General features: G+C 42.6%; 2 protein-coding genes across 4 annotated transcripts in view; both read right to left on the minus strand.

The window, feature by feature from the left end:
- Positions 1-613: 613 nt before the first annotated feature.
- tfe3a (transcription factor binding to IGHM enhancer 3a) lies at positions 614-19,908 on the minus strand. 3 transcript variants are annotated; one of them, XM_049016737.1, is made up of 11 exons: positions 19,801-19,908; positions 19,437-19,576; positions 12,767-12,880; positions 8,117-8,354; positions 7,781-8,005; positions 6,940-7,032; positions 4,813-4,930; positions 4,548-4,604; positions 4,360-4,435; positions 4,057-4,204; positions 614-2,342 (listed from the first exon to the last, which is right to left on the minus strand). In XM_049016737.1, exons 1-11 carry the CDS (start codon positions 19,822-19,824, stop codon positions 1,848-1,850), a joined length of 1,728 nt encoding a protein of 575 aa, XP_048872694.1. In that variant the 5' UTR covers positions 19,825-19,908; the 3' UTR covers positions 614-1,847. The 3 variants fall into 3 exon arrangements, with proteins under 3 accessions (XP_048872694.1, XP_048872696.1, XP_048872695.1); XM_049016739.1 differs by lacking the exon at positions 19,801-19,908 and having other exon boundaries at positions 19,359-19,442; XM_049016738.1 differs by lacking the exons at positions 19,437-19,576; positions 19,801-19,908 and adding an exon at positions 15,450-19,336.
- A 744-nt stretch (positions 19,909-20,652) lies between these two features.
- fgd1 (FYVE, RhoGEF and PH domain containing 1) overlaps positions 20,653-25,507 on the minus strand; it is a 39,338-nt gene continuing 34,483 nt past the window's right edge. Inside the window, 1 exon segment of the mRNA XM_049017744.1 lies at positions 20,653-25,094. Within this exon segment, the coding sequence (XP_048873701.1) occupies positions 24,825-25,094 (270 nt within the window). The 3' untranslated portion in view covers positions 20,653-24,824.

Raw genomic sequence — 25,507 nt, forward strand, 5'->3', positions numbered from 1 at the left:
CAGGAGGCAGGCAGCCGTAAGTAGGTAAAGGTGTGCACTGTATAGTCTGTCTAATTGTAGTTATCTTACCATTAAAAAATGTAAGAAAGTCATCACTCTTAAGAGCTTGTGGGATTTGCAAGTTTAATGAGGAATTCTGTGTTATCCTAGCCACGGATTCAAATAGGAATTTAGGATTGGTTTTGTTCATGTCTATTAATCTGGAGAGATACACAGACCGAGCAGTTACTAGTGCTTGTCTGTATTTAGAGAGGCTCTCTTTCCAGGCAGATTTGAAAACTTCCAGTTTAGTTGAGCGCCATTTTCGCTCTAGCTTGCGTGATGCCTGTTTGAGTTCACGTGTATTATCAGAGTACCAGGGGGCAGGTTTGTTATTGCTATGCTTTATCCTTTTAAGTGGAGCCACAAGATCTAGAGTGCTGCGAAGGGATTTTTCCATGTTTGAAGTTGCCTGTTCAAGTTCATTTACACACGATGCTTCAGATGTAAGGCTAAAGGACTGTGGAAGTTGTTTCATAAATGTTGTTGTAGTTAGTGCCTTAATAGAACGTCTGATTCTATACTTTGGAGTGGTGGTCAACAGGAGGCTATAATGGATTTCAAATGTTAACAATCCAATGCACATCTGTTACGATAAAACGTTAAAAAGATTAAGATGTATTTCACAAAAAAGGGTGAAGCACACGAACAGTGAGGTTTGTACACTAAAACTGTTCAATACAAACCTGACACATAGTAGGAAAGGACGAAGTTAAAAACGCAGTATGATAAACCACACGGCAAACTTGTAAGGTTACCCATTCCATATAGGTAAAGATGACACATGACATTGCATTAATAATGGCAGACCCCGTTGGTTACCGCCACTGGTACTTATGGTCATACTTACATACAGAAGTCAGTACGGCACTGTTGGACTCAGTAAAGGGCCATGGTCTATGTTAGGGTCCATCACTCGGGGAAAGGACATACATTTTATGATCATCAGCTGCATATTAGGGATGCCTTGACACTGAAGGCAACCGTCTGTCTTCACACTGAATACTACAGTTTTCAGGTTATGCCCGATTGCTTGTCCATCACTTCTGACTCAGATGGGCATGTAGTGACCAGTATAGCAAATGACAGCGCTGTGCCAGTTTGAAAAATTCGCAGCTGGAAAACGTATGACGTTTGTAATAGACAGGCAACAGTCCTTTGACGTTGTACATACTGTAGATTCATGCACAAATTCACATTTAAAACATACTAAGGCCAGGATTTAAAAGTAAATAAAAATATCTCTGGCTCTCTGGATACTTTCTTCTCGGGTATGTCTTTGTTTCACTGAAACAAACCAGAAACAGCAATGCTTAAAGCCTTTCATCCCTCTGAGTATGACAGTGCTTCAATTTCAGTAGGCGAGGTGCCGATAACGGAGACACAGATGCACATTTAAAGCTCTGCTAATTTTCCAAGTCTACTGTAAATGGGCTCTGGAATATGTGGCTCCTCACCCGTTCCTTCGCTAAATGTGCGGGGAAGCCACAATACTGCCTTGCATTTTGCCTTATTTTTACCTTGCATCCTTATTGCCACCGCTGATCCGTGGCGAACGCCTTCAGCTGAAATAACTTACTTTCAGAACAAGATCGTTTTCAGAACTTCGTTGTTAATATTACAGTAGAGAATCTAATTTGGCAGCTCTGCAGGCAGTCACCTCTCGCTGATCTAAGGAGACTGGGCACCCCTAGAGCGCGTCAATCAAACCAACCCTAGAGACAGAGACCCTAAAGGCAGAAGACCGCTACAGCTCTTTCCAGGAGCACGTCTCCCAAGCCGGTTGCTCATGGAGAGCTCCGGCGACGTCACAAATCCTCGTCCACGCTGAAGCTGCTCCTGCGGCTGCTGCTCTTAGAGGCTCCTGGGGACACGGAGGAAAGGAGAGGGTCGGCGGCCCCGACGGGGGATAGGGCGCACCCCTCATCCATGAGGATACCCATGTCTGACATTAGGGTCGATTCGAAAGTGGCGTCCGGCATCATGGTGGGGTCAAAGGCGGTGGCGGAGGGATCGTCCATCTCAGCAAAGTTTAAAGCATCCAGATCAAGAGCGCTGTTGGTGGCCACGCCTGCTGGGGGGGCAGAGCCCAGAGACAGAAAGGAGGCCGACTGCGGTGCGATCCCACCTCCGATAACCGACCCTCCCAAGCTGATGAGGTTCTGGGACAGGACGCCCCTGGAACTGGACTCCAGCGCCGGACCAGCAAGTGGCTGCTGCTGCGGATGCCGGTCTAAGTCGGAGGTCAGGGTAGGGGAAGCAGACGCGGTGAGGCCATGAAGACGAGCCTGCATCTCCAGCTCCTGCGGACACAGCAGCAAACACTCATGTCAGTGTTAGGCCAGCTATCACAGGCGCTGGGAAACCACTGAACCCGGCACCTTCTTAGATCACAGAATTTGGTGGAATCGCTGCACTAGTGAACAGCACTAAACACATGCCCCTTGATCTTTGATAAGTGTAAAAAGGTCTTCATCTAAACTGTGTGATGGGAATATCAAGGTTATAAAACATTAATCATTTAACAGAACAACTATTATTCTGTGAAATTAACCTTTTAATTTCCCATCTGTTTAGCAGTCATGCCTGTAACATTTTCAATTCCGACTTTGAATAACTATCAGTCATATGTTATTTCTGGATTTTTGTATTTTTGGTTATAAAACGTCAGATTTGTGGGCCGGTTTCACGGTTTTCCACAGTATTTCTCCTGGGTTGAAGTCTGGACTTTGACTCAACCAGCCTCAAGACAAATATGGCTTCTTCCTCCTTCCGGATCACTGCACTGCTGTAGGACTCGTCTTCCGTGTACAGGCAGCGGGCCAGCCATTCCCCAAGACACTTCAGTATGACTCACAAACCCATCATTCTCTCAGTGGTGACACGCCATCCAGGCCCTTGGGCAGAAAAATCAGCCCCAAACCATCTTAGACAGTTCTAACAAGTTTTTTTCAGTGTTAAGACTTGTTCGGTTGGTCCCTTAAGTATAGCTAAAAACAAGATTTCAGGCCATCCAGAGAATGTTCTGTTTAGCTGACTTAATATTACTGAACACAAGCACCAGCAAAACAAAACAAAAAAAAGAGAACCGGATTCCCCGTCCTTAGCCCCAGGAGTTACTACAGTTGCAAACATTCCCCATTTGTAGCCTGTTTTTCTGACGGTAGACTGTAGTAAACAATTTGTAATGCTTTAGAACACGACTGCAGCACACAGAGGACCCCACCTGAGGCCATCTGAACTCCCTTTGCACAGCTGCATCACAAATACAGACATTATTCTGTACCACCAAACAGTCCTTGTAATAGATTCACATACCAGTTAAATAGGTACCCAATTAATTATGCAACTGGCTGCATGGGCCTAAATTTTCAGTTCATTTAATCTGCAAATATACTCCATGCAACTTCTAACTGCTTCTGACCAGGGTTGCAAATTTAGTGGCATCTTTATCCCTAAACCACACACAAAGCTTGACATTACCAGCTTAACAGAAGGCAGTGGTTTCAAACTGGATCCTCGGGCACCTTCAGACAGTCCATGTTTTTGCTCCCTGTCAGTCAGTCCATGTTTTTGCTCCCCGTCAGTCAGTCCTTGTTTTTGCTCCCCGTCAGACAGTCCATGTTTTTGCTCCCCGTCAGACAGTCCATGTTTTTGCTCTCTCACAGCTCCCTGCCAGACAGCCCACGTTTTTGCTCCCTCCCAGCTCCTGGTGGACTGCCTGAGGGTCCCAGAGGACCGGGTTGGGAAACACAGACATGAGGGGTACCGAAACTTTCAAATGTTAAAGAGAAATGTTACAATTGGGAAAATCACTCTAAGTAAGAGCACTTTCATTTCAGATCTCTTCCAAGAACAGCCTGAGAACAGGCAGGCTACACTTCCGACATCTTCCAAGGAAAAGCACGAACAACTTCTTTCCTTTGCTCCGGTCTGAAGCCTAACAGCGGCACTCGACACAGCGATGGCGGCACACGCAAGCCCACCATTCTGACAGGGCTCGGCTGGACACCTGACCTGCACCCGCAGCAGCAGGCTGCGGTTAGCGTGCTCCAGCCTCTTCTGCCTCATCTCCATCTCCTTGGCCTTCTGCTGCTCCTTCTGCAGCTTGCGGATGTAGTCCACCGAGGCCTTCAGGATGGTGCCCTTGTTCCAGCGCATCTCCCTGTCACCACGGAAGTGTGGAGAGACAGTCATGTAAAGTGACCAATCAGACGGGCTCATTCTGCTGCGGTGGCAAAAACAATCTGATGGGCATATAAGGATTTTTGACTTTTCTTTTTGCCTGCGTGCTGCGCAGCGACTATTTTAAACACTCACGGGTCGCTTGACTTGGGAATGAGTCCGCCAAGTTCCTTGATACGGTCATTTATATTAAATCTCCGCCTCCTCTCAACTGTGCAGAGAAAATAGAAATCAGACTGGGTCCAATGGAGGGAAGGACACAGACTTCCCTGTGACTCAGAGACACAGAGGGAAAAACAGGCTAATCTGCGACTGTAACTCACTCAGGTTGTGGTTGTCCTTCTTCTGTCTCTCCTTTATAATAGCCTTTGCCTCAGCTTCTGCAATAAGAGTGTAAAATCCAGTCAACAGAATGAAACCTACATTATACATAGGGAGATACACCACAGGGACTGTCAGCTATCTTCAGATGGGTAATGGATATATTAAGCACTTTCAATTTATTGGGCGAATCACTGAGAAATGAATACAGGAATTGTGAAAACCAGTGACGTGAGGAGCTATTGAATGAATGGTGCAGCGCCATACCAGTCAGCTCCTTCTTGACGTTGGGCAGATCTGCCGGGCAGGAGTTGCTGACAGTAATAGCAGGAGCTGCCATTTGTGTTGTGCTGAACACATCCAGCACATTACCGGACACAGGCAACTGGAGAGGGAAGAATCACAGCCACACCCAGGTAATTATCATGAAAAATCACACAAGATAAAGCTTGACAGGAATCTAACAAACTCAGCTTTTGGCATGTCCACAGTCACACTTTATTATTATTCGACACAAAGCAGATAAGGAATCAAGGAACTGTCAGCAATCCGGGTCCTTCCCTTTTTTAAAAGCAGTTTTACAATACATAATGGGTAATACACACAAACTACTCTACAGGAAACCCAGATCTCATCCGTACTATTAGCAGTGAGGTACGCAGACAGATAATGTATTTGCTAAACACACATTTAACATTGGGACCACGAGGCACCTACATTGTCAAGACGAAAGTAAATTCAAAATTCGACCGCCCACTCACATAGACAGAACCTGTACGCAACAAGAGTTTTATTAAAGAGCATTAATTGCATCCTGGAGTAGAGTTGACAGACGAAGACATTCAAAGCGCCGATATAAGCAGTAAAGCCATGACTTCCTCAGCTGTGGACAGATGGGCGCTAAACAGACAGACCAGACCCTCGCTTATATCTTCCTTCTCTCTGCTAGTGACAGAAACCCAGAGAGGCCGAGCTGCACTATCAGCTCGGAGAGATGAAAACCACACTGTTATTCAAAAATGCAGAGTAATGTGGAACAATGAGTTTTCTCAAGCCTCCTTCCCCTTTTCTCCAACCAGGCAGACGCACACATGTTAGACTTACCATGTCTGTGAGTCAGCCACCATTTTTGTGGTACGCAAAATTTACTTCTAACATGCAAACGAAAGACGACCCATCGCTTTTCTGCAGAACACCGCAGAGGGATATACGGAATTTCCAAAGTTAGATCATTTTAACGAAAAACATGAGTAACCTGCCACAATGATTTTTTTACCTGTCTTCTCTTTTCATACTCCTGCAGCAACAACAAAATCCTCATCTTCTGCCTGACTGCAAGTTCACCTTCCTCTTTCGCTGAAGACGGTTATGAAATGAGGAGTAACAGGAAAAAAAACAGAAAGGAAAAAAACGGCTCCATGGCGCGCTATCTGCCGTCTGCATGCCGCCACGCCCCCGGTGTCCATCTACCACGCCCTCCCTGCTGCTGCAGGCAGACCCCACCCAGCGTCCCTCCCGTCAGACATGTGTCACCACCAGGAGTTACTTCCCACTTCTGGGCAGCTCTTGCACACACCTCTGCCTGGTTCTCTCTTCCCATCCCCCCGGCTGCAGTTTGTCACGAAAACCTCCCAACGAGCGGCACGAGTTTCTCAAAGGGATCCACTCCGTGTGATACAAACGGGGCAGAAGAAGTGAAGCCAACGAAACCCCACGTCAATCACCGAAACAAAAACTCGCAAGATTGTGTGCTTGACCGACGCCTCTCTTACATTCCATGAGATGTTCTTAAATGTTGCACTTCAGCTCATTGAACAGTCTTATTAGGTTCTTGCTTTGCTAGGAAGATGTTGTGTAGCTCCTGCTCCAGTCCTGCTTACACTCATACCTGGGTCTTCATTGGAAGCTCAGCCTGCTTGTATCAAAGGCGGCTCCTTAACAGCACGTTACGTTTCATAACAACCTATTGGCCTCACTTGTACATCGCTTTGGATAAAAACGCTGGCAAAATAAATGTAACTGCAAATTGTTGCAGATTTTTGCTTTTAGCAGGGGGAAGAAAAAAAAAAAAAAAAAAAACAATTTGCACGACAGCATTTTTAAAAACACGAGAATTCATTTACCGCCTGATGGAATAAGCAAGGACGATTTATTTTGGAAATTCACCACAAAACTGCATATGAACCTATTATCAGAGATGGGCCTGCCGTCCCACTGAGGGTGCTCAGGACAGCCCTTAGATAATGGACCAAGCTGAATTACATATCAGATAAATAACAGGTGGATGGGATCACAGCTTAAGCAAACAAAAAAAAACAGATCACATTTCATGCCAGCGAATCATGACAAAGCACACAGGTATACAGACATTGCATTCACCCCCGATCAACATACCGTGTTGCGCAGCGGTAGGCCGGAATCGATCAAGGTCATGATGTCATCATTGAAACTTGATTCCATGCTAATGATATCATCAATGACATCAATCTGCAGAGAGGGTGAAATGAAGATTAAAAAAGTCAGCAAAGATGGCCTTTAGTCCCCATTCCCACCCCTCCCCCCCCAGTCAACAACACAATGTCAGAAAAACAAACACAACACCTGGATGGTTTATAACAATATTCAGACTAACAGAAACAAAGGGAGAAAAAAAAAAAAACAGAAAAAAACAGAGGGAGAATATATCACACAGCTTATCAGCCATTTTCTGACGATGGGCAGCGCAGATCCTGAGTGAATTACCTTCTTTCACACAGAAAGACTTTCATCTCAAAGAACTTTTGTTCTACCTCAGATAACGAAATGAATAGTTTAACCTGCTGAACTTGCAGTTTAATGTTGCATAAGTACAAACCGAGCCAAAATGTGGCATTTTTCCATCTACAGCTCACTAGACGCTACGCGCCGATGTCATTAAGGCGCTGGTGAATGTGGCAGCATGCTGAGGTTCTCCACCACACAGCAGACTGGGTCCCACGGAGGCCAGAAGAGCGACACCTGATAAGCCTTTCATGTACACCGTTTACCCGCTCCGATTTGGAACAATGCTGCTTGATCATTCAGAGGCTCCAGGGCTTGTTTAGTTTAGATAAACAGCAATTCTCCTGCAAGAGAAACTACCGCTTGATAAAAAAAAAGAAGCATTTTTTACATTTTTTATGTAGTAGTAACCGGCGCTTATCAAGATGGTCACACTACATATCGTTCGTAATGATAGTGCATAGCCACTACGCACCTCCTCTTTGTTGGAGCCCAGGTTCAACAGGGCCATGGGGCTGTTGGGGGTGCTGCCTGGGGCCGGGGCCAGTTCGGGGGCCGAGCCAGACTGCGGCGAGGGGGACGCTGCCAGCGCCTGCTTGGCCACCTTGTTTCCATGGGTGGTGGACAGGTACTGCTTCACCTGCTGACGCTGGGCCTGCTGGATGTGGTACTTGGTGGGATTCTCAAGATGGCTCTGCACCTGCGAGCCACACAGGGCGAATACGGCTGGTCAGAGGATTCAGAAGGTACATGAGGATGACTACCGAGAATGATTAAACTGGGCACCTAGTGATCAGCCACAGCACCTTACCCTGAGAACCTCTGCAGGCACCTGCGCCGGGGTCTGTCGGGCCGTGGAAGAGGGTACCGAGACTGAGATGGCGGGGGATGAGTCGGCGGGCCGCAGCTGGGCTGTGGAAGCCTGCTGTTGGGCCTCACGCCGCTCCTGGTCTTGGGCCTGCTCCCGCATCAGCTGCTGACGCAGCAGCACGCGTGACGTCATGGCAGAGCCCGTCGGGGGGGAGGGGGAGGCCTGGGTCACAGAATGGCTGCGAGAAAGAGAGGCTGCGGCTCACATGGGATGAAGGACACCTGCTGGGAGAGCTTTCCTTCCAGAAGAGATAACTCTCTTAAAACAAAGTACAAACAGATGCCATTTAAACACATCTGACACCTGCAGCAGTAACTGTCCCCCATTTGACATTTTCTTGTTGGGAAGGCCATTGCACCACATCCACCACGACAATTCACCACTGGCTTGACACATTTAAGCTGCATGCTGCTGGGCGCTGCATAGCAGGCCTCTCTATTAATATGGGAAAGAATCAGAGCATGTGGAATCTTACAGTTCTTAGTTGTGATGAGGAATTATCACAATAAATTAAAATTGGATGGAACTGTGGGATCCCATGGCTATAAAGAAATGAAGACGTGATCCAGTGAATCACATGAGAGTTAATGTGTGATTGTTTCAATGCAACACATACAATTACTTTAATCTCCTAAGCTCCAAGTTTTGGGATTTTTTTTCCCTTCCAGTTAATTGCTGTTTCGTAGAAGTAAGTGTGCTGTGAAAACAGATGCTTCCTGCTCTGCTTGTGTCAGGTGTGCGGCCGTCAGGTAAGCAGATGCGGCAGGAACTCTGTTTCATTGCGAAACACTCCACTGGCAATGCAAAAACTCGAAAACTGCTCCTACATTGATAAAAAATGTTCTTCATAAAATGTGCTTTTAAAAGAGTACACAAAACAAACTAATTTTTATAGATATCCAAAGCTGCATTTTTATTAAACATCTTATTTCACAGAGATGTGCAATTACACTGTTATTTACAAGACATTAAGCAAAAAGAATAGAATTAATTAATTGATACGGTGGAGACTTGTGACAGTTTTTCAGAAAATTATGAGTCTAATTTGCATTACAGCTCTGTGCATGCGGCATTACAGCTCTGTGCATGCGGCATTACAGCTCTGTGCATGCGGCATTACAGCTTTTTCATTTCACTGCTATGATGAAGACACTTGCACTGAAACCTGAAGTTCTGAAATCTCCAGTCGTCAGCTAGCCTCCCCATAGATGACTCACCGTCGCCTAAAGCTGATCTGGCCAAACTCCTCACCAGAAGTTCTCCCCCAGCTCCAAACCCACCACCCTTTTGCTAACTGGCAGAAACTTTCAACAACAAAGCTCTCCTCTTCTGATCTTCTAGACCATGAATGCCGACACTGCCAGTGTGGAACTCCACTGGATATCATGTGTCTATCCTGTAGTAGTGATGACATCCGACGGCTCATTCACAGCTCTGGGGCCGTCTAATACTTCTCCAGTGTCCATAGGTCACAGAAAGGCTCCACCCTTTACATTCAATTTCTGCCACATGTCAGTGACCCCCTTCACCCTTTGGCTGCTCCTCTACAGCTTCACATAATGGGAAAGATCATTCTACCATAAAGATATTCTTCAGCAAAATTCAGTGTATTAACCACTATTCTGCCGGTGTGCGTTATAATGTTTATTTCTGTGAAAGAAAGGACTTATATCATGAAGGAGCCAACTACTACAGGTGTGGTGATCCTCTGTATTACTGGAAAGGCCCTAGTATCTCAGTAAAAAGGTCTCCCAAATGGCACGGAGTACTATCCCTTTCTTGGAAGAGTGACATATTTTCTGTTCTGAAGACAAAGGTTTGCTGTAAACCCTGTAACGGCAGAATGCTGACGCAAGCAGAGCAGGAAGCATCTGTTTTCACAGCACACTTACTTCTAGGAAACAGTAATTAACTGGAAGGGAAAAAAAATCCCAAAACTTGGAGTTTAGGAGATTAAAGTAATTGTACGTGTTGCATTGAAACAATCACACATTAACTCACGCTTAATTCACTGGACCACCTCTTCATTTCTTTATAGCCATGGGACCCCACAGTTCCATCCATTTTTAATGGATTGTGTCAATTCCCCATCAACATTAAGAAAGCACTTCATATCAAAAACTGTAAGATTCCATGTGCTCTAATGCCTGCCCAGATAAGTAGAGGGGGCTACCAGGAACCACCAGCCTCAATGACCTTTGGCACAGATTCCACAGCTGGAGCTGTACTCGGGGGATGGGACACCATTATCTCGTGTGATATTTCATCCTCTGGGGTTTTGTTGATGAAAGCAGAAAATGCTGTGCTTAGGGGTGGTTTCTGAATCTCCAGGGTTGTAGGGAACAAAACCACCTGGTACTGAGGAGACCTAATCCAGGCCAGACATGCACCACTCACCATAACAAAGCTGCCTGAACCCCTTACAGTGGAACTGACACAATTCCAAGCATTTCAATCGAACCCCTAGGCTTCTTTTTGTGCACTGTACATGTAGTAGCCCGCCTGTCGAAAACAAGAGAAAAGATGACTCATCTGACAGTAAATTTGTTCCACTACTCTGGAGACTACAATCTGCGCTGTCAATACCATTTTAGTCGCTGGATTGCATTGCATAAATTCCTTATTACACATGAAACACTGCAGCTCAAGACGTCTGACAGACTGCACTCGCCGACTGCTGGTCGGAACGCTAGTTATGAATCTCACATCCACAAAGCTCACAGCTCTCCTCCACGGCAGCCACAAAAAAATACAAAAGCTACAGACTGTTTACTTACCAGTCATCATTCATACAAATGACTTTTTGCACCAGATCAGTGCCACAAACCCTGTCAGTCACGTCTGGACTAGACCATTTCAAAGAAATGTTCTTGCATTTCAAACATTCTAGTGGACTTTCCAATGAGTTTCAAATGTTGTCTGGGATTTTCTCCATTTGTCCAATATGGGCGACTATTTACTGGCAAATCACAGGAGCCCTAACTGCGTCTGCAGCCCCTGAGACCCTTAAGCGTGAGGCCTGATTTACCTACCAAACTCATAAGCTAATAGCTGCACCCGGATTGTAAGAGCCAACATGTGGCAGATTTTTAATGGGAAAGATACAAATCGCTACTTAACTTAATTATCACTTTCGCTGTTCTTGCACGTGAACAAGTTCGATTACCTGGCACCATAGGCTCCCTCATGGGGGGGTGGAATGATATTCAAGACAGCAGTGTTTGTCCCACCCAATATTTCCCAGGACTTAATAAGTTTAATATGAATAAACTTGTCAAGAGAATTCAGTTGTCATCTAACCTAATGACCGAGGGAATTGTTTTTTTTTTTTTTTGCATACACATACACGAATGTATACAGTCAATATCAAAACAGACGGGTGGCCTATACATAGGTACAATGTACGAGGTCATATAGTATTGTGAGAGGGCGGATGTGACTCAGTCATTTAGTGTATCTGTCTCTGTCTCCCCACCCCCACCCCCAATATTGAAAACACAGTGACACTCTTACCTGGCGCAACAAATACATGAAAGAAGAAAGATATTCCAACTATCAAAATATGCATAATATCAGTTTTCTGCTTTCAGGCTCCCTTCCCAGCCTTGGCCAGTAAGATAAGGAGTGCCACTTTCCTTCCCAGTCTGGGTTAGTTTCCTCCCCAGGCTTGGCTGCTGAGACAGGAAGTACCAATTTGTTTTACATTGGGCCCAGGTGCCACAACTAGATATACAGTAGAATGTTCTGTCTGCATAAACTTAGACAATAGTATCTGAATTATGCTGTAATCTGACCCTTCCTGAAAGCTCTAGAACTGCCCTGAGAAATGGGTCGTCCGTTCTCACCGCCTCCACACCTGCTGATGTGCGTGTGCCCTGCACGAACAGTCGGGGAAATTACCAAAAGCTGGATCGCTTTAGTTCTACTTCAGTGGAAAATAAAATAGTCTCTTCATATACAAACCAACTCTCTGGGTGGAATTTCTATAACAGTTTACAATTAGGCAAAAACTGCTAATTAAATTTGCTCGTGGTATTTTAAAAAGCCAAACAGAAGTCCTACATGCAGTCCTTGACGAGTGTGCGAGGGCTCTATCATATGAAAGATATGAAGCCTTTACAGTTCCGGTAAACTCTCAAAACCTGCCTAGTGACGAGCAGAATTATTTCCGTACATTTTTAAAAACACACAAACTCAAAGAATACAATGCTTTCCATAACACAGGACTGATCAAGTGCGCGATTCTAGCTTCAACTATATGGAATTTCCACCGGCCTTTCATGTCTGCTTTTCATATTTTGCATAAATATCCAGCTACCAAACTGAGATTATGATTTACTCCAGAGAAAATACAGAAAGGGAAATGATAATGTTGCCCTTGCTGAAAATTAATTAATAATTTTTAAGGGTGAAATCTTGAATGAAAAGCATTTTCACAGCAGACCAAACATGTTCCACCAAGATAGAAGGGAAATTAAAAGACGTGGCCTGTTCCCACAGGCATGCTTTTGGTACCAGATATAACCCTCCTGTCACAGCCAGCACAGATCAGGGGAGTGTCTGAATGCTGGGACAGATGGCTGTGCTCACCTGATGGTGATCGGCTGGCTCTTCAGTTGGTAGAATGCGTCAGTGTCAGGGGACAGGATGTTCTCCAAGTCTATGTCAGCGACAATTCCGGACTCAGACAGGGGGGGGTCCACACTGGGGAGAAAACCACAATACGACAAGCTGTAACATCTGAAGAGGAGCAAATGACACATTGATAGTGACAAAGGGAGAAAAAAAATTGCCTGCCAAATACGGTTGCAGTTCCCCTTCCTGAAGGAGAACAGAAAGGCCAAATATACATTAAATGATAGCTACATTAAATACCCAGTACCAAAAAACGCAATTCCTTCTTCAAAAGAGTAAAAAAATTAGAGATGCACCGATCTGATATTCTGATCGGCCGCGATCCAGACCTATTTCGTGGAATGGATATTGGCCATACTATGGCCATACTATAGCCATACTAAAAAGATAGCTGCTATTTCGTATTTAATCTTTTTGTACAACAGCTCTCTCCTATTTTAGACATGTTCTTGCGGCATTCAAGCTGAACGCTAATGCTGCCACTCAGATTTTTGCTACAGATTTTGGGTGTGAGCGCAGTGACTTCTGCCTCCTGTGGCATCATGTGCATACCCTTTGCAATATGAGGAGCATAAGAACATCAGATAAGAAGATCACGATCTGTGACTATTTTACACTTTCAGCAGCAACCATAGCACTGCGACTTGCAATCTTCGTAAAAACAAATTTTTGAGGAGTGGGGGTAGTAGCGTTTAGTGGAAAATCCCACTAAACAAAATGCACAAAGTGCAACTGTGTGAGACACCGCGAGTAATATGAAAGAAAGCAATCGACGGGTTGCTGGCTTGGGCTGTTTTACGCACGGGCTACAGCTTACGATACATGAAGGGCTGCTGTCACAATGTCTAAGTGACAACGTGCAAGTGAAGCTGCTACCAAAGGGAGAAAAATGCAGGGAATTTCAAGTATTCTTCACTTACCTATACGCTTTTAGAAGATACTCAAAATGAACTGCAAATGCCCCAAAACGCTTAAAACAAGGCGTACAAACGAGGTGGAGCAATACATTATGTTTCTAGTAGCCTAATTAAAGATTTTTTGGCATACATTTTTCATTTGTATTTATTAGTTTAAAAATATGAATAGTATATAAAATAAGCATATCAAATATATTTATTATATTAAAATATTAAAGTAAGAAGAGCTCTTGTATCGGAATCTATATCGGTATCGGCAGTGGTGTATCGGAATCGGATTGGAGCTAAACAAATGTGGATTCGCCAATCCCTAATTAAATTCTTATTTAACAGACATTTTTTTTTTTTTTTTTATCTATTATCCAAAGAGACATACATTTTTTGAGAAAGCTGATTTTGCAACGTTTTGGCGCAACTGAGGTTAATGGCCTTACTCAAGGGTCCAATGGTGAGATCACCCTGCCACCCCTGGGATTTGAACCATCAACCCTCTGATCACAGGTACAACATCCTAACCCACTGGGCCACACACTGCTCTGAAGCAGCAGGACTAGATAAGCAGACTGATTGCTAGCTTCATGTTAACGTTTGCTTCAGTCCATGCAATTCATTCATCGTCAACATCAGGCTTTGACCGGCCCTCCACAGTCTATGCTGAGAGGAGCCATAAAGGAAAATCAGTGGGGAAAAAAAAAATAAAACCTGCATAAAGAGATAAGGGGAGGGGGAAGATTTCACTGTACTGTAAAACATGCAGTGACAACACACCAACTGACATTTCCATGCTGTCAACGCTGCAGGAAGATTTCTCAAAGAGCACGTCTGACCGCACATTGTGGGGATAATGCTGAGGCAGCACTACCAGCCAAAAGGAGGAAGGAGGAGGCAGGGGTGCACAGGCCATGGACCGCGGTACAGGCACTCACCAAGCACTTAATGTCAATTGACACGAAAACAAATGCATTACATAAACAACAAAATATATATTTGGTTTTGTTCATTTTAATGTCACATAGTGTCACAGCAGAACCATAGGAGAAGCTTTCCATAGAAACACCAGTCAGAAACAGGCAGCATGATATTTACATTTTGGAACAACAACAGCGACGCATGACTGCTTCGTTTCAGTTATATAGCCAGAATGGAGCCACAGTTCACATAACGTGACTGAATTTAAAAACAAAAGCATTTATTTAAAAGGCACTTCTTAACGTGAAATATGGATTAAACACCCCCCCCCCCCATCTTCCGCATAACCGGGACAAGGTCGCGGGAATGTATTACAGTTTTCTATTTAACAGCTTCCCTAGATGACTTTAAAACCGCACCATTTCCTTCCAGTAAGTATACTGTATATCTGTATTTCAGCATGCATACATATTTTGTACACATGCACACAGTCAACAATACACATATATTATGCACACACGCAAAATACTGCTACGCAGATAGACACGTCAGCAACAGAACGCCCCAGCAAAATAATACCCCTGAAATAACGCAATCCTATGCAGGGCTAGTGACCTGTCATGAGCCCAGAGCTGCCGAACGTGTCCGAGCCCCGGAGATCCCGAAGTCGGGCATCCCGAATGTAAACACAGCCGCCGGCCGGAACAGCAGCCGATCGCGTTACACACTCACCCAAAGGAAGCGCCTCACAGATACCGCCAATCAACGCGTTCATATTCCGGCCACATTGTATCATTAATTCAGAAACTTACATGTGAGCAGTCAGCAGCGGGCCGAGAAAATCCGCGATTAATGTAATGCGCAGTATTCCTCCCCGGTGAATCCCTCAGTCTGTAGCTAGCTAGCCTTCCTTACACATAGACATCTCCGCTTCGTCTCGTCACAGAAACTTAACTTGCTCTTTATTCGATGTCAACCATGCGCTCGTTCGAGTCACAATAACAATGTCATTGTTTCGTGGTCTTCAAATCGCGAGCCCCGCTTTGCCATTTCGAACGAGGAAACGCTTGCTAACCGGCTAGCAAACGAGTGCAACAAATTCATGTAAAACCCTCTCTGACCGGACGTGTTTAGTCCGCATATTTGTATATTACACTTTGTATGCATCTAAAACATATGGCTGTAATCCGCTTTGAATGCAGTCAAATAATTCAAGTGATGTAGCTTCGACCCTGAAGACACGACTCAGATTTACTAAAAATAGTGAGAACAAGCAAATAAGAGGAATGCTCCTCTATGGCCGCGGGAGGGAGCCTCTCCGCAGGGCTGCAATCATAGCGCTTCGAAACGCACACGGTCATCGTCTCTTCGTTTCGCAGCTTTCTAATAGACATACATTTATCTCAATAAGTTTTTTAATATTTTCCTTTTAGGACACCAAAAGGGTATACATGACTGAAACGGTAATATTAGAGGTAAAGGGAGAAGCAAGTACACACTGACACAAAAGCAAGGGCGAATAAGCGTACTAATGAAACCGAAGGCTCACCGAAAATGACTATATAGAGATTATGTTGCACATGGGCAGAGAATAATGTTTGTGAAGTATTTTTCGGATCATATGCCAAGTTTAACTGGAATTATCACAGTAGAACATTAATGTAAAATGAGGGGAAGGAATTGTGAAATTTAGCAGCAAAGACAAATGCTAGTCAATGCACAGCATTCATATGCATATGATACACTAAAGATGCTTAGAGCAGGGATGGGCATCCCTGACCATAAAGTACCGTCAGGTTTTACATCCTACCTGGTCTCTGATGAGCCACACCACACCTGATCTAAAGCAGAAAGTAACTCATCTGGTAGGATAGAAAACCCGCTGGATACAGGCACTACAGGAACAGGGTTGCCTACCGCTGTAAAGTCACAAATTCACCTGATCTGCATATGTGGAATTATGGGAAATCCTATTTGAAAACATAAACCGTAATGCCAAGTGACCTAGTTCCAGACAATGGCAGAAAATTGAAGAAATATAAAATGAGAACAGAAGAGTAAAAAAACATCGAAAACTCTAATAGAGACTCTTTATCCTTAAAGCATATGCTTTGAGGCGTTTCTAGTGAGTTGACAGCAGGTGAATAATGCTGAAATCAGCAGGACAGCAATAATCCCAGCTAAGAATTCCACAGGAAGTAAGAGAAAAAATAGCTTTGGGGGAATATGCTGAGTCATGTCCTCAGCTTCAAAGTCCACAGACATGCAGTAAAAGCAGAACCTTAAACATTTTAATGAAAGGGTTGTGGAATGCTGCAGACCAGCAGTCAAATGTACAAGCCAGAGAGGTTGCCAGTCCTTTCACTCCCAGTTTCCCCACAAGGTCTGATTCAGAATCTCGCTTACAAGTTCAGAATTTTACATGACTGTTACATCTCCAGCAGACATACACATACAGTAAGACTTCAAAAACCTTTCCTGAATTTAAATGTAACACTTGTTCTACTATACACAACTCTGTTTATTAAGTAAGCAATATCTCCATATAACACAATTTGTCTAAACAAATTTGTGATTGGGGCAAACTATGGAAACAACAGAACTGTGGCTGAATTTCTGGGTAATGCTGCCACGCTGCATGGGCATTGATGACACACACCAAACGTCCTGAGGAATTATTAGATTCCTAGAAAATTATACTGAGTTTTCTAAGAAGTCTTTGCTTGGCTTATTCCGAGACAGGATTACAGTTCTGGCAGTATAAAGCCATATGCAGTTACTACGGCTTCTTTGCATGTTAGAATTTGGTGATCAGTGGTCATCATTGACACACCACAGCACACAGGAACAAAGTGTGACATCGGGACATAGCAGGGGGCAGCTAATTCAGCACCCGGGGAGCAGTGCCTTGCTCAGGGTACCTCAGTGGTGCCTTGCTGGTTGGTAATTCGAACCTGCAACCTTTCAATTACAAGTGCGCTTCCCTAACCATTAAGCCACCACTGCCCACACATTATTAAACTGACATGATCAGAAACATATACAAACAAATAATTACACTGCAAAAATATTGATTTTATAGTATAATATAGCATAATAATACTGTCAACAGGTTCCTAATTCCCCCTAGATTCAGTCCACAACAGGTATTAGTTTTACTTTGTCTTATTTATTATGAAAGGAAATCCCATTTTGTTTGCTGAGAGGAAGTGTAAGCAAGCACTGCAAGAAGTCCATGAGAATGCAGAATGAGTCACCAGGCTCTACAACCACCATTGCATATTAATTACACTTCTGAACTAAATGAAAACACAAAGGAGACTCTGTTTATAAAATACTCTAGCTGGGGGCTCCGTGGGATAATAACGATAACTAAATACATTACAATTTGACCCCTTTCCCGGGAACCATCAATTAGAGCTGCCAAATAAATGTGCACTCATGCTTAGCAGAAATTACAAGTCTCACACAAACAAACAGTGCATTGTAAATGTATGGCGAATACTTCAAGAAATTCAATAATTTTAGAAATTCAAATATGTACTCAAAGGACTATCACCAAATCACACGAGTAACGGTATTGCTTCGGAGTATGAAATAAAAGCACGGTATTCTAATCTGTAAGCCGGATTTTCATTACTCAAACTTCCATTACTAAACCACATCGAGGAACAATATGTATATAGTTCAAAAATACTATGGATGACCGTTAATTATTTTGACACGCATTTTATAAGAGGATGATTACGTGAAAAGACGGGTTCTCTCTTTTTACAGACACATAACTTCCCACATACAAAACGTTTATCAAATATGTACCGTTATAATTTACTTAAGTATCTACGTCCATTGCTGAATTAGCTATAACGTGCTATAAACAGCTATAACATCACTGTCAAGACCACAGGTTTATACTTCGCCAGCAAATTCTACATCAAGCCAGTTTATTACATTTTTACAAATGTGTGTAAGGACAGTGAGTGCTCCTGGTATTTTCCCTGAACATTATACATCGCTGGTTTCGCGGGCACCATTTGCAAACGCCCAGCGTTTCATTTTGAGATCTTGCCAGTTTCAGTTTCATCGACGCCCAGAAAAGTAAATCAACACGGCGTTCCCAAATACAGAACCAAATATGTAATAGGCAGTGGGAGACGACCCACGTTGTAATTACTGACCACTACACAACATCTGTATGCAATTATTGATTGTGTCGCGCCAAAAATGAAAATGCGATTAGTATCTACAACTAAACTATGGGGGTTACAATTGCAATGAGATAAACGATTCAAAGGATCCACGGTGCACCGGCTATGGCAACATGAATGGAATGAGAATACTTACAGCTACGCTAAACTTTCAGGTAATTAAAAGTCAATCGATCACTTTTAAGTCTGCATTTCAAGCACGACTGCGCTTATTGCACCGAGCCCCCCAGCTCAGAGAGCTCGTGAGGCGGGGTACTCAACTGGCCACAGTGTCACTTTATTTTTGCCAGCTACTTAATCGATGTTGGACAGTTACGTGTAATTAGCTTACCCACATTCCTGACAACAACAACATACGCTAACTAGTCAACAAAATGACTCGTTAGTAGTTACGAGCTACAGCTTTAGATGCAGTGACTTGTCAATAAACAAGTGCGCGTGAAGGGGGTCGTTCATGGCATGACAACACCACGTACGCGGCTACAGTCAGTAAAAGCACAACAACCAGCTTACCTGGGAAAATTCACGGCGTTCAGCGTACCTAAATTACAAGTGTGAATCTATTCCGTAAAACCGCTATAACCAGCTCACCTTATGACGGTGTCCACGGATGAATCGAGAATGACATAGACGGTCTGGGCTTGGTGTCCAGGTGACACTAGCGGGCTGGGTGAGTCCTGGTAGAAATCTGCTGCCGACGAGAGCAGCACGATCTTCTTATCACCTTCGCTCTGCTCAGAGGAAACCGCAGACATTTCTAAGTCGGAAAAGTTTACTTTCTTCCTACGTCGTAAAATAAAACTATGTATCGAAAGTCCATGAACTGGAGGAGACCGAATGGCACGGACAAGTATAACTATATAACTCGATTAAAGAAATAAACAGTGAATTGCACGACGCTCCCTTCCGTCACCTACTTAGAGCACCACTGCACATCGCAGATTGCGTCGCTCACCCAGTAATAGCAAGCGGCTAACATATAGCCGAACGGCAAGTAGCTGGCGTGGAACGGCAGCCAATCACGCCGCAGCTGCGCTACTGCACAGGTCGAACGCCACAAGTCCACACAATTCGGAAGACTAGGGGAAACCCAGGATGACGTACCACACCAACGACGAATCAGCCGAGGCACGAGTGACAGTGCTGTCATCCAATGGAATTTGTTGGACGTTTATGGGCCGTTTTACCTCCTTATACTATTATGTTGGAGGGCGGAATAATGTATAAATTATGCAGCATTTCCCGAAAGTTTCGTCAGCCAGGACGGGAATATTTAGTACCTAAACAAAACCAATTTAAGTGCCTTGGACATTTCACAAGTTGGTGTGTGTGTATCTGTGTATATGTATATTTTTATTTATATAAACTTTTTTTTAGGACTTTACAAGTAATTGATGTCAACATGTGCATGCCATTATAAAGTCATCGTGTGTCTATCTGTATAAAATTCAGTTTATTTATTTTTGCCACTTTGCCGACCATGTGTGGCACAGTTCATGAAATGTTAAAACCAGATGCTGAAGTGAAAATGGTATGAGCGGTGATATGTATTGTGCTTTTGGGTAAGAGAACCAGTTCTCACTACTGACAGATTACAGAGTACATCTACAGAGCGCAAGAATTTCTTGAGGTAAAAGTCTAAAGGTACTTCTACAGTACATCAAAAGCCCAATTATGCTAAAAATAAAGAGGACATTTTAAAAACATGGACTCCATCCATTGGTAGAACATTTAAATAATGGCATTGGCTTTGAACTATACTATAAAAATTATGCTGACACATTTATATAGAAATTAAACATATAAATAGTTCTCCTCTTCAATTTTTTATTCATAAACATTTTCATTATTTTGCACATATTTTATTGGGATATCAACATTACAATGGTACCCAGTGGCCTGCCACTAATAATTAAAAGTAATAACAATAATAATAACAATAATAATAACAGTAATACACAATGTGTACAAATTATCCTATACAATCTGTATTCACCAAAGAAAAATTGTGCCACATATAATGATAAACTTAGCAAGAATATAATACTGTTTCAAAGCTGAATGGAGTTTGTATTCTGGCAATTCTCATCCTTAAGTATTGAGAATTAAGTTGAACTTCATTTGTAGCATATTTAGCAAATCAATTTCAATTTGAATATTGGCGGATTAGAACTGTGAGAATACTGGAATTGCACAGGTACTGAATGCACTGTGACTATAAATGAAACAAAATGTAAACACCAAAATGCGGATTTCCTGATACACAACAAATTCAATGCATGAAATGATGATGCATGAAATGCGAGAACCCTCGATATAGCTAGAATCATAAGGGTATTTACATTTTCAACTTAATAATCATTTTACAGCAAAATCTGACAACCTTATCTCATTTGAATTTCCGACAGTTTTTTTTTTAAACCAATTAAATTTTATAAACAATGACTGATGAGTCCAATTTACCAGATTTACCAGTCCACACAGCTGGAAGTCAAAGCTAGGCTACAATTTGGAATAAAAATAATAAATATAAAAACATAGACGACTGTGATGTGTCTCAATCATATTTCGACATTTCTGTAGTCTAATTTGGCTAAAGCAGAGGTAAAATAAAGTTGCAAGTACCACTAAATATACAGAAATAATGTACTTTAAGGCATTACCTAAACACTGCAAAAATATATAGAAGGTGCAGGCAGGGACATACCTAGATGTTCCGGGGTCCCTGAAATGTTACCTAGGGCCCCCACCAAATTTAATGTATAATTTTAAGTATTCAAGGGTTCCTGTCAAGTGCTGCCCCCCTGAATCTGCCAGAAAATCCTTGTACCTCTGGGTGCTCGAGACCAACAATGATTAAAATGTCTCTAAGATGAATATGGAATCTGTTTCCATATCTTTTCATACCGCTCTGAATTTTGGTGCTCTATCCATCAGTGGCTCAAAACAACTTTAACTGAAACAATAAACATCAATGAGTCGGTTGAGTAACAGTACTGTAGTTTCACTGACCACTGAGTTTCATTTAAATCATGGGTATACGTCCTCCAAAAACAATCAAGAATCATTGTCGCACCAATCAGGCACATATTGCATTTGCTTACGAGGAAAAGTGAAACATGTACAGAGGGAGTAAGAACACTAAGCTGTTATATACAAACTCACAAACTCTGAGGTTATGACTGGTCTGGGTTTACTATTAGGTCAAGTGATTGCTTTTAAACAAAAAAAAGAACAACCACAACAACCACAACCACAGCAATGTCATCAACAACAAGAACGACATCAAGAGCAACAATAACAATAATGAAGAATCGAAACGATATCTAACAAATATCTATAGCTGATTTGCAGGGTTTTTTTTATGAACTCACCTACATTGTGAAAAAGAGAATGAAGGGAGACAGGACACAGTAATCCTATTCCATTCATGGATCGCAAAAAAAAAAAAAAAAAAAAAAACACTTCAGCCTGGGGAACCCAAGTGGTCATGTAAGGAACAAAAGCTATTCCTCAAAATAAGGTCCACCACTATGATCACAAATCCAACTTAAACTGCACAAGATAAAAATAAGAAGTTGTCAGTCCTATTTTACTCATTGGCCTGCATGAAACGGAATAAATTATATTTACAAATATATTTTACCCTTTTGTCCCCCCCCCAATATTTATGTACTTAATCTTAAATGTTCAATTTTTCACGTTACCATATATTTATTTTTTTGAAGGTAACAATGCCATATAGAAAAAGTTAATGCACGTTCTTTGTTACATAAATCTCATCTTTTCCCTGCAACCAAATCTTTAAATATCTACATAGACGTTTCAAATTATAGGGAGAAAGCCCATTACTGTCAATCATCTTTCATGCACACATTCATCCAGTTATACTCTACTATAAACAACTCTGGCTAAAGTCCATTTTTATATAACATACCAATGTATAATATTTCAACAGTTTCTACAGCCTGAAATATCAGATTTCCCAAACAAGTCGAGCTTTCTATGGTAAACCAAATGATAGGGCTTCTCTCCAAATCCTTATTTTAGATATTTAAATGGGACCTATTATCGGGATCACACAGCATAGCTTTTCATTTTACCAAGCAGACATCCAAATATTACACAAAAGTGTTTCTGAATCATTTATTCATCTGTATTACAAAAATGTATGATTTTGGGGTAAATTGTTCTAAAGCGGATGTCAGTTTTATCTTCAGAGAATCTAAATTGTTTATGTTATATTAACGGTTAGGGTTCCCTGTGTCTGCCCTGGTGTTTAACACCATTGTGGTTCAAGTATTCTGTCCGGTTCTTAATACATCAGTCAACCAGCCATCCAAGAAAAATGAACTGAAAAAGATTAATCAAACTGATGTTTTCTTCTGGCATTATAATCCTTAATTCTGCAAACAAAAAAGATGTTGTTTAAATGATATAAGACATTTATATTGTGTTTGAAAGAAGCATCGTAAAATCGACCTAATTAACTTCTTCAGTAGCTCCAGTAGAATTTACTCAGCTATTTTATTTATACATTTGATTTTGTGAAAGCCAGACTTCACTTGCCTTATAATCCACTAGTACTGTTAGAACTGTTTCAGAATTTTCTGAAAGGGAAAAAAAACAATTGATTTGTATAAAAAGTGTAAAAACAAAAGAACCCATCCCTCTTGAACAAAGTAGTAAGTGCCCACACTGTCAAAAAAACTGCCAACTAACTTACCTGCTTAACTTTCTTTAAAGTCTCAATTTTTAGTTGGAGTGTAACAGATCAATATATACTAACATTTCCCTCTAAGCCAAGCTGAAGATATATATTCGCTCTTTGGCATAGATTTGTGCAATATTTAAAATTTTCCACTAGAGGGCAGAGAAGCTACATAACCTCAGACAATAACGAGGGAGTAGAGAACAACTGTTGTCAGTATAGGCAAGGAAACACTTAGCAGGCACAAAACATTTGGCAGGTGGTAACATGTTGACATTGGTGAGAAATTACTTGTTTTCTGGTTGTGAAACTGTAAAAAAAAAAAAAAAAAAAAAAAAAAATCCGTCTCCCATAATCACACAAGTTTTGTAAAACTGCTACCAGAAAATATAACAAATAATTTAGTGGGTTTCTTTTCTTCCATATCCAGACAGTTTTGCAATACCGAATCATAACATCATTTTGAGACAGAACAGACTTAAAGACACAAAATCCTGATGAGGAAAGCTTGTCTCCAAGGTCATAGGTTTGGTTTCAACGTTGGTAGGGACCAAATCAGCTCCACGACCCCCCACTCGCCAGACACAGACAGACTCTCACAATATTGGTAAGGACGTGTCCCTACAGTCCATACCCAAATCTACGCCCTTACTTGTCTTCCACCATCTCATTCAGCTGTCCACCAGAGCCGAGTAAACGTTCCGAAACACGTCCTCGTTCAGCAAACGGAATAGCCGGCGGTCTGCCGCAAGCTGGTCCAGGGAAACTCTTCAGGTCTGCAGCTCTGTCGGCATGTGCGAGCAGGGAGCCATGCCGGTTCACCCAATGCACCTTTCACGTCCTCTTAAAAGCTTCCTTTCACGTCACCGCAGGGCTGTGGTGGACAGCCCCAAATGGCCACTCTATAGCAAGGTGGAAAACGTAGGAGCCTCTCTGGCAAGTCTACCCGTTCTCACAGCCATGATTTCTTGGCAAACCACAAAAATGCTTGGCAAAAGCTGGGCTGATGGGTTATGGTGAAGAATGTTTGTATTTGCACTGTTTCATATTAAATATTTCTATATATTCTCATAGATTACCGTTAGGCTAAGCATATTTTTGGTGGAAACATCCAACCAACAAGATGAGAGATACAAGGAGAAAGTCAATCTGCTGGCATTTCATGCAACTGACCATTGACAATAAGAGTGTATATATGGGAGAGTTAGTGTACAGGTGTGCAAAGTGTGTGTACAAGATGGATGTCACTAATCACAGTGGTGTCACAATCACGTGTTTTCCCCTGCAGACACGAGGTCCTCCCCTTCCTCTTCTACAGCCTCTGAGATAGGGGCGTGAGCCTGCAGCTCCTCTCCTCGGCCAGCCCTTGATAGCACCTCCATCCAGCGTCGTTGTAGCTCCTCCCCCTCAGCACTGAAGTACACGGTGAGGTGACTCTGGCTGATTTTGAAAGCATGGCGTCGCTCAAGTCGGTCACATGACTCGGGAAGAGACACCTCAAAGCCAATGAGGGGTATACTACGCTGAGCCTTGACATCCTGCGACGGTGGGCAGAAAAAGGCATTCATTAAGATGGGCACGCCCACCAGAAGCATTACATCATTCAGGAAAATCCATCTGTGTGTCTTAGCTTGTGGTTATTTCCTTTGTTCTGGGTTTACAGCCTCTGTGCCTGTGATTCAGTGACCCATTCGCATGCATCCCATGACACCTGAACTCTAATCTTGTAATAATCACCAACATCGCATTTTAATCATTCATAAAAAATAATCAGATAACCAATAAGTAACACTTACCAGTCCCTTTCAACCTTCAAGAAACAAGCTGAAAAAGTTCCTTTACTGTCTATAAAGCAAAATAATACTACAGTGTGCTGTTCTCTAATTTATCTGTTAGATAATTAATAGTTTATAATGCTGAGTTTGCATGCTAAAACACCAATGGTTAAGCT

Source organism: Brienomyrus brachyistius, chromosome 6, assembly GCF_023856365.1.
Source record: "Brienomyrus brachyistius isolate T26 chromosome 6, BBRACH_0.4, whole genome shotgun sequence".
NCBI classification, from domain to species: Eukaryota; Metazoa; Chordata; class Actinopteri; order Osteoglossiformes; family Mormyridae; genus Brienomyrus; species Brienomyrus brachyistius.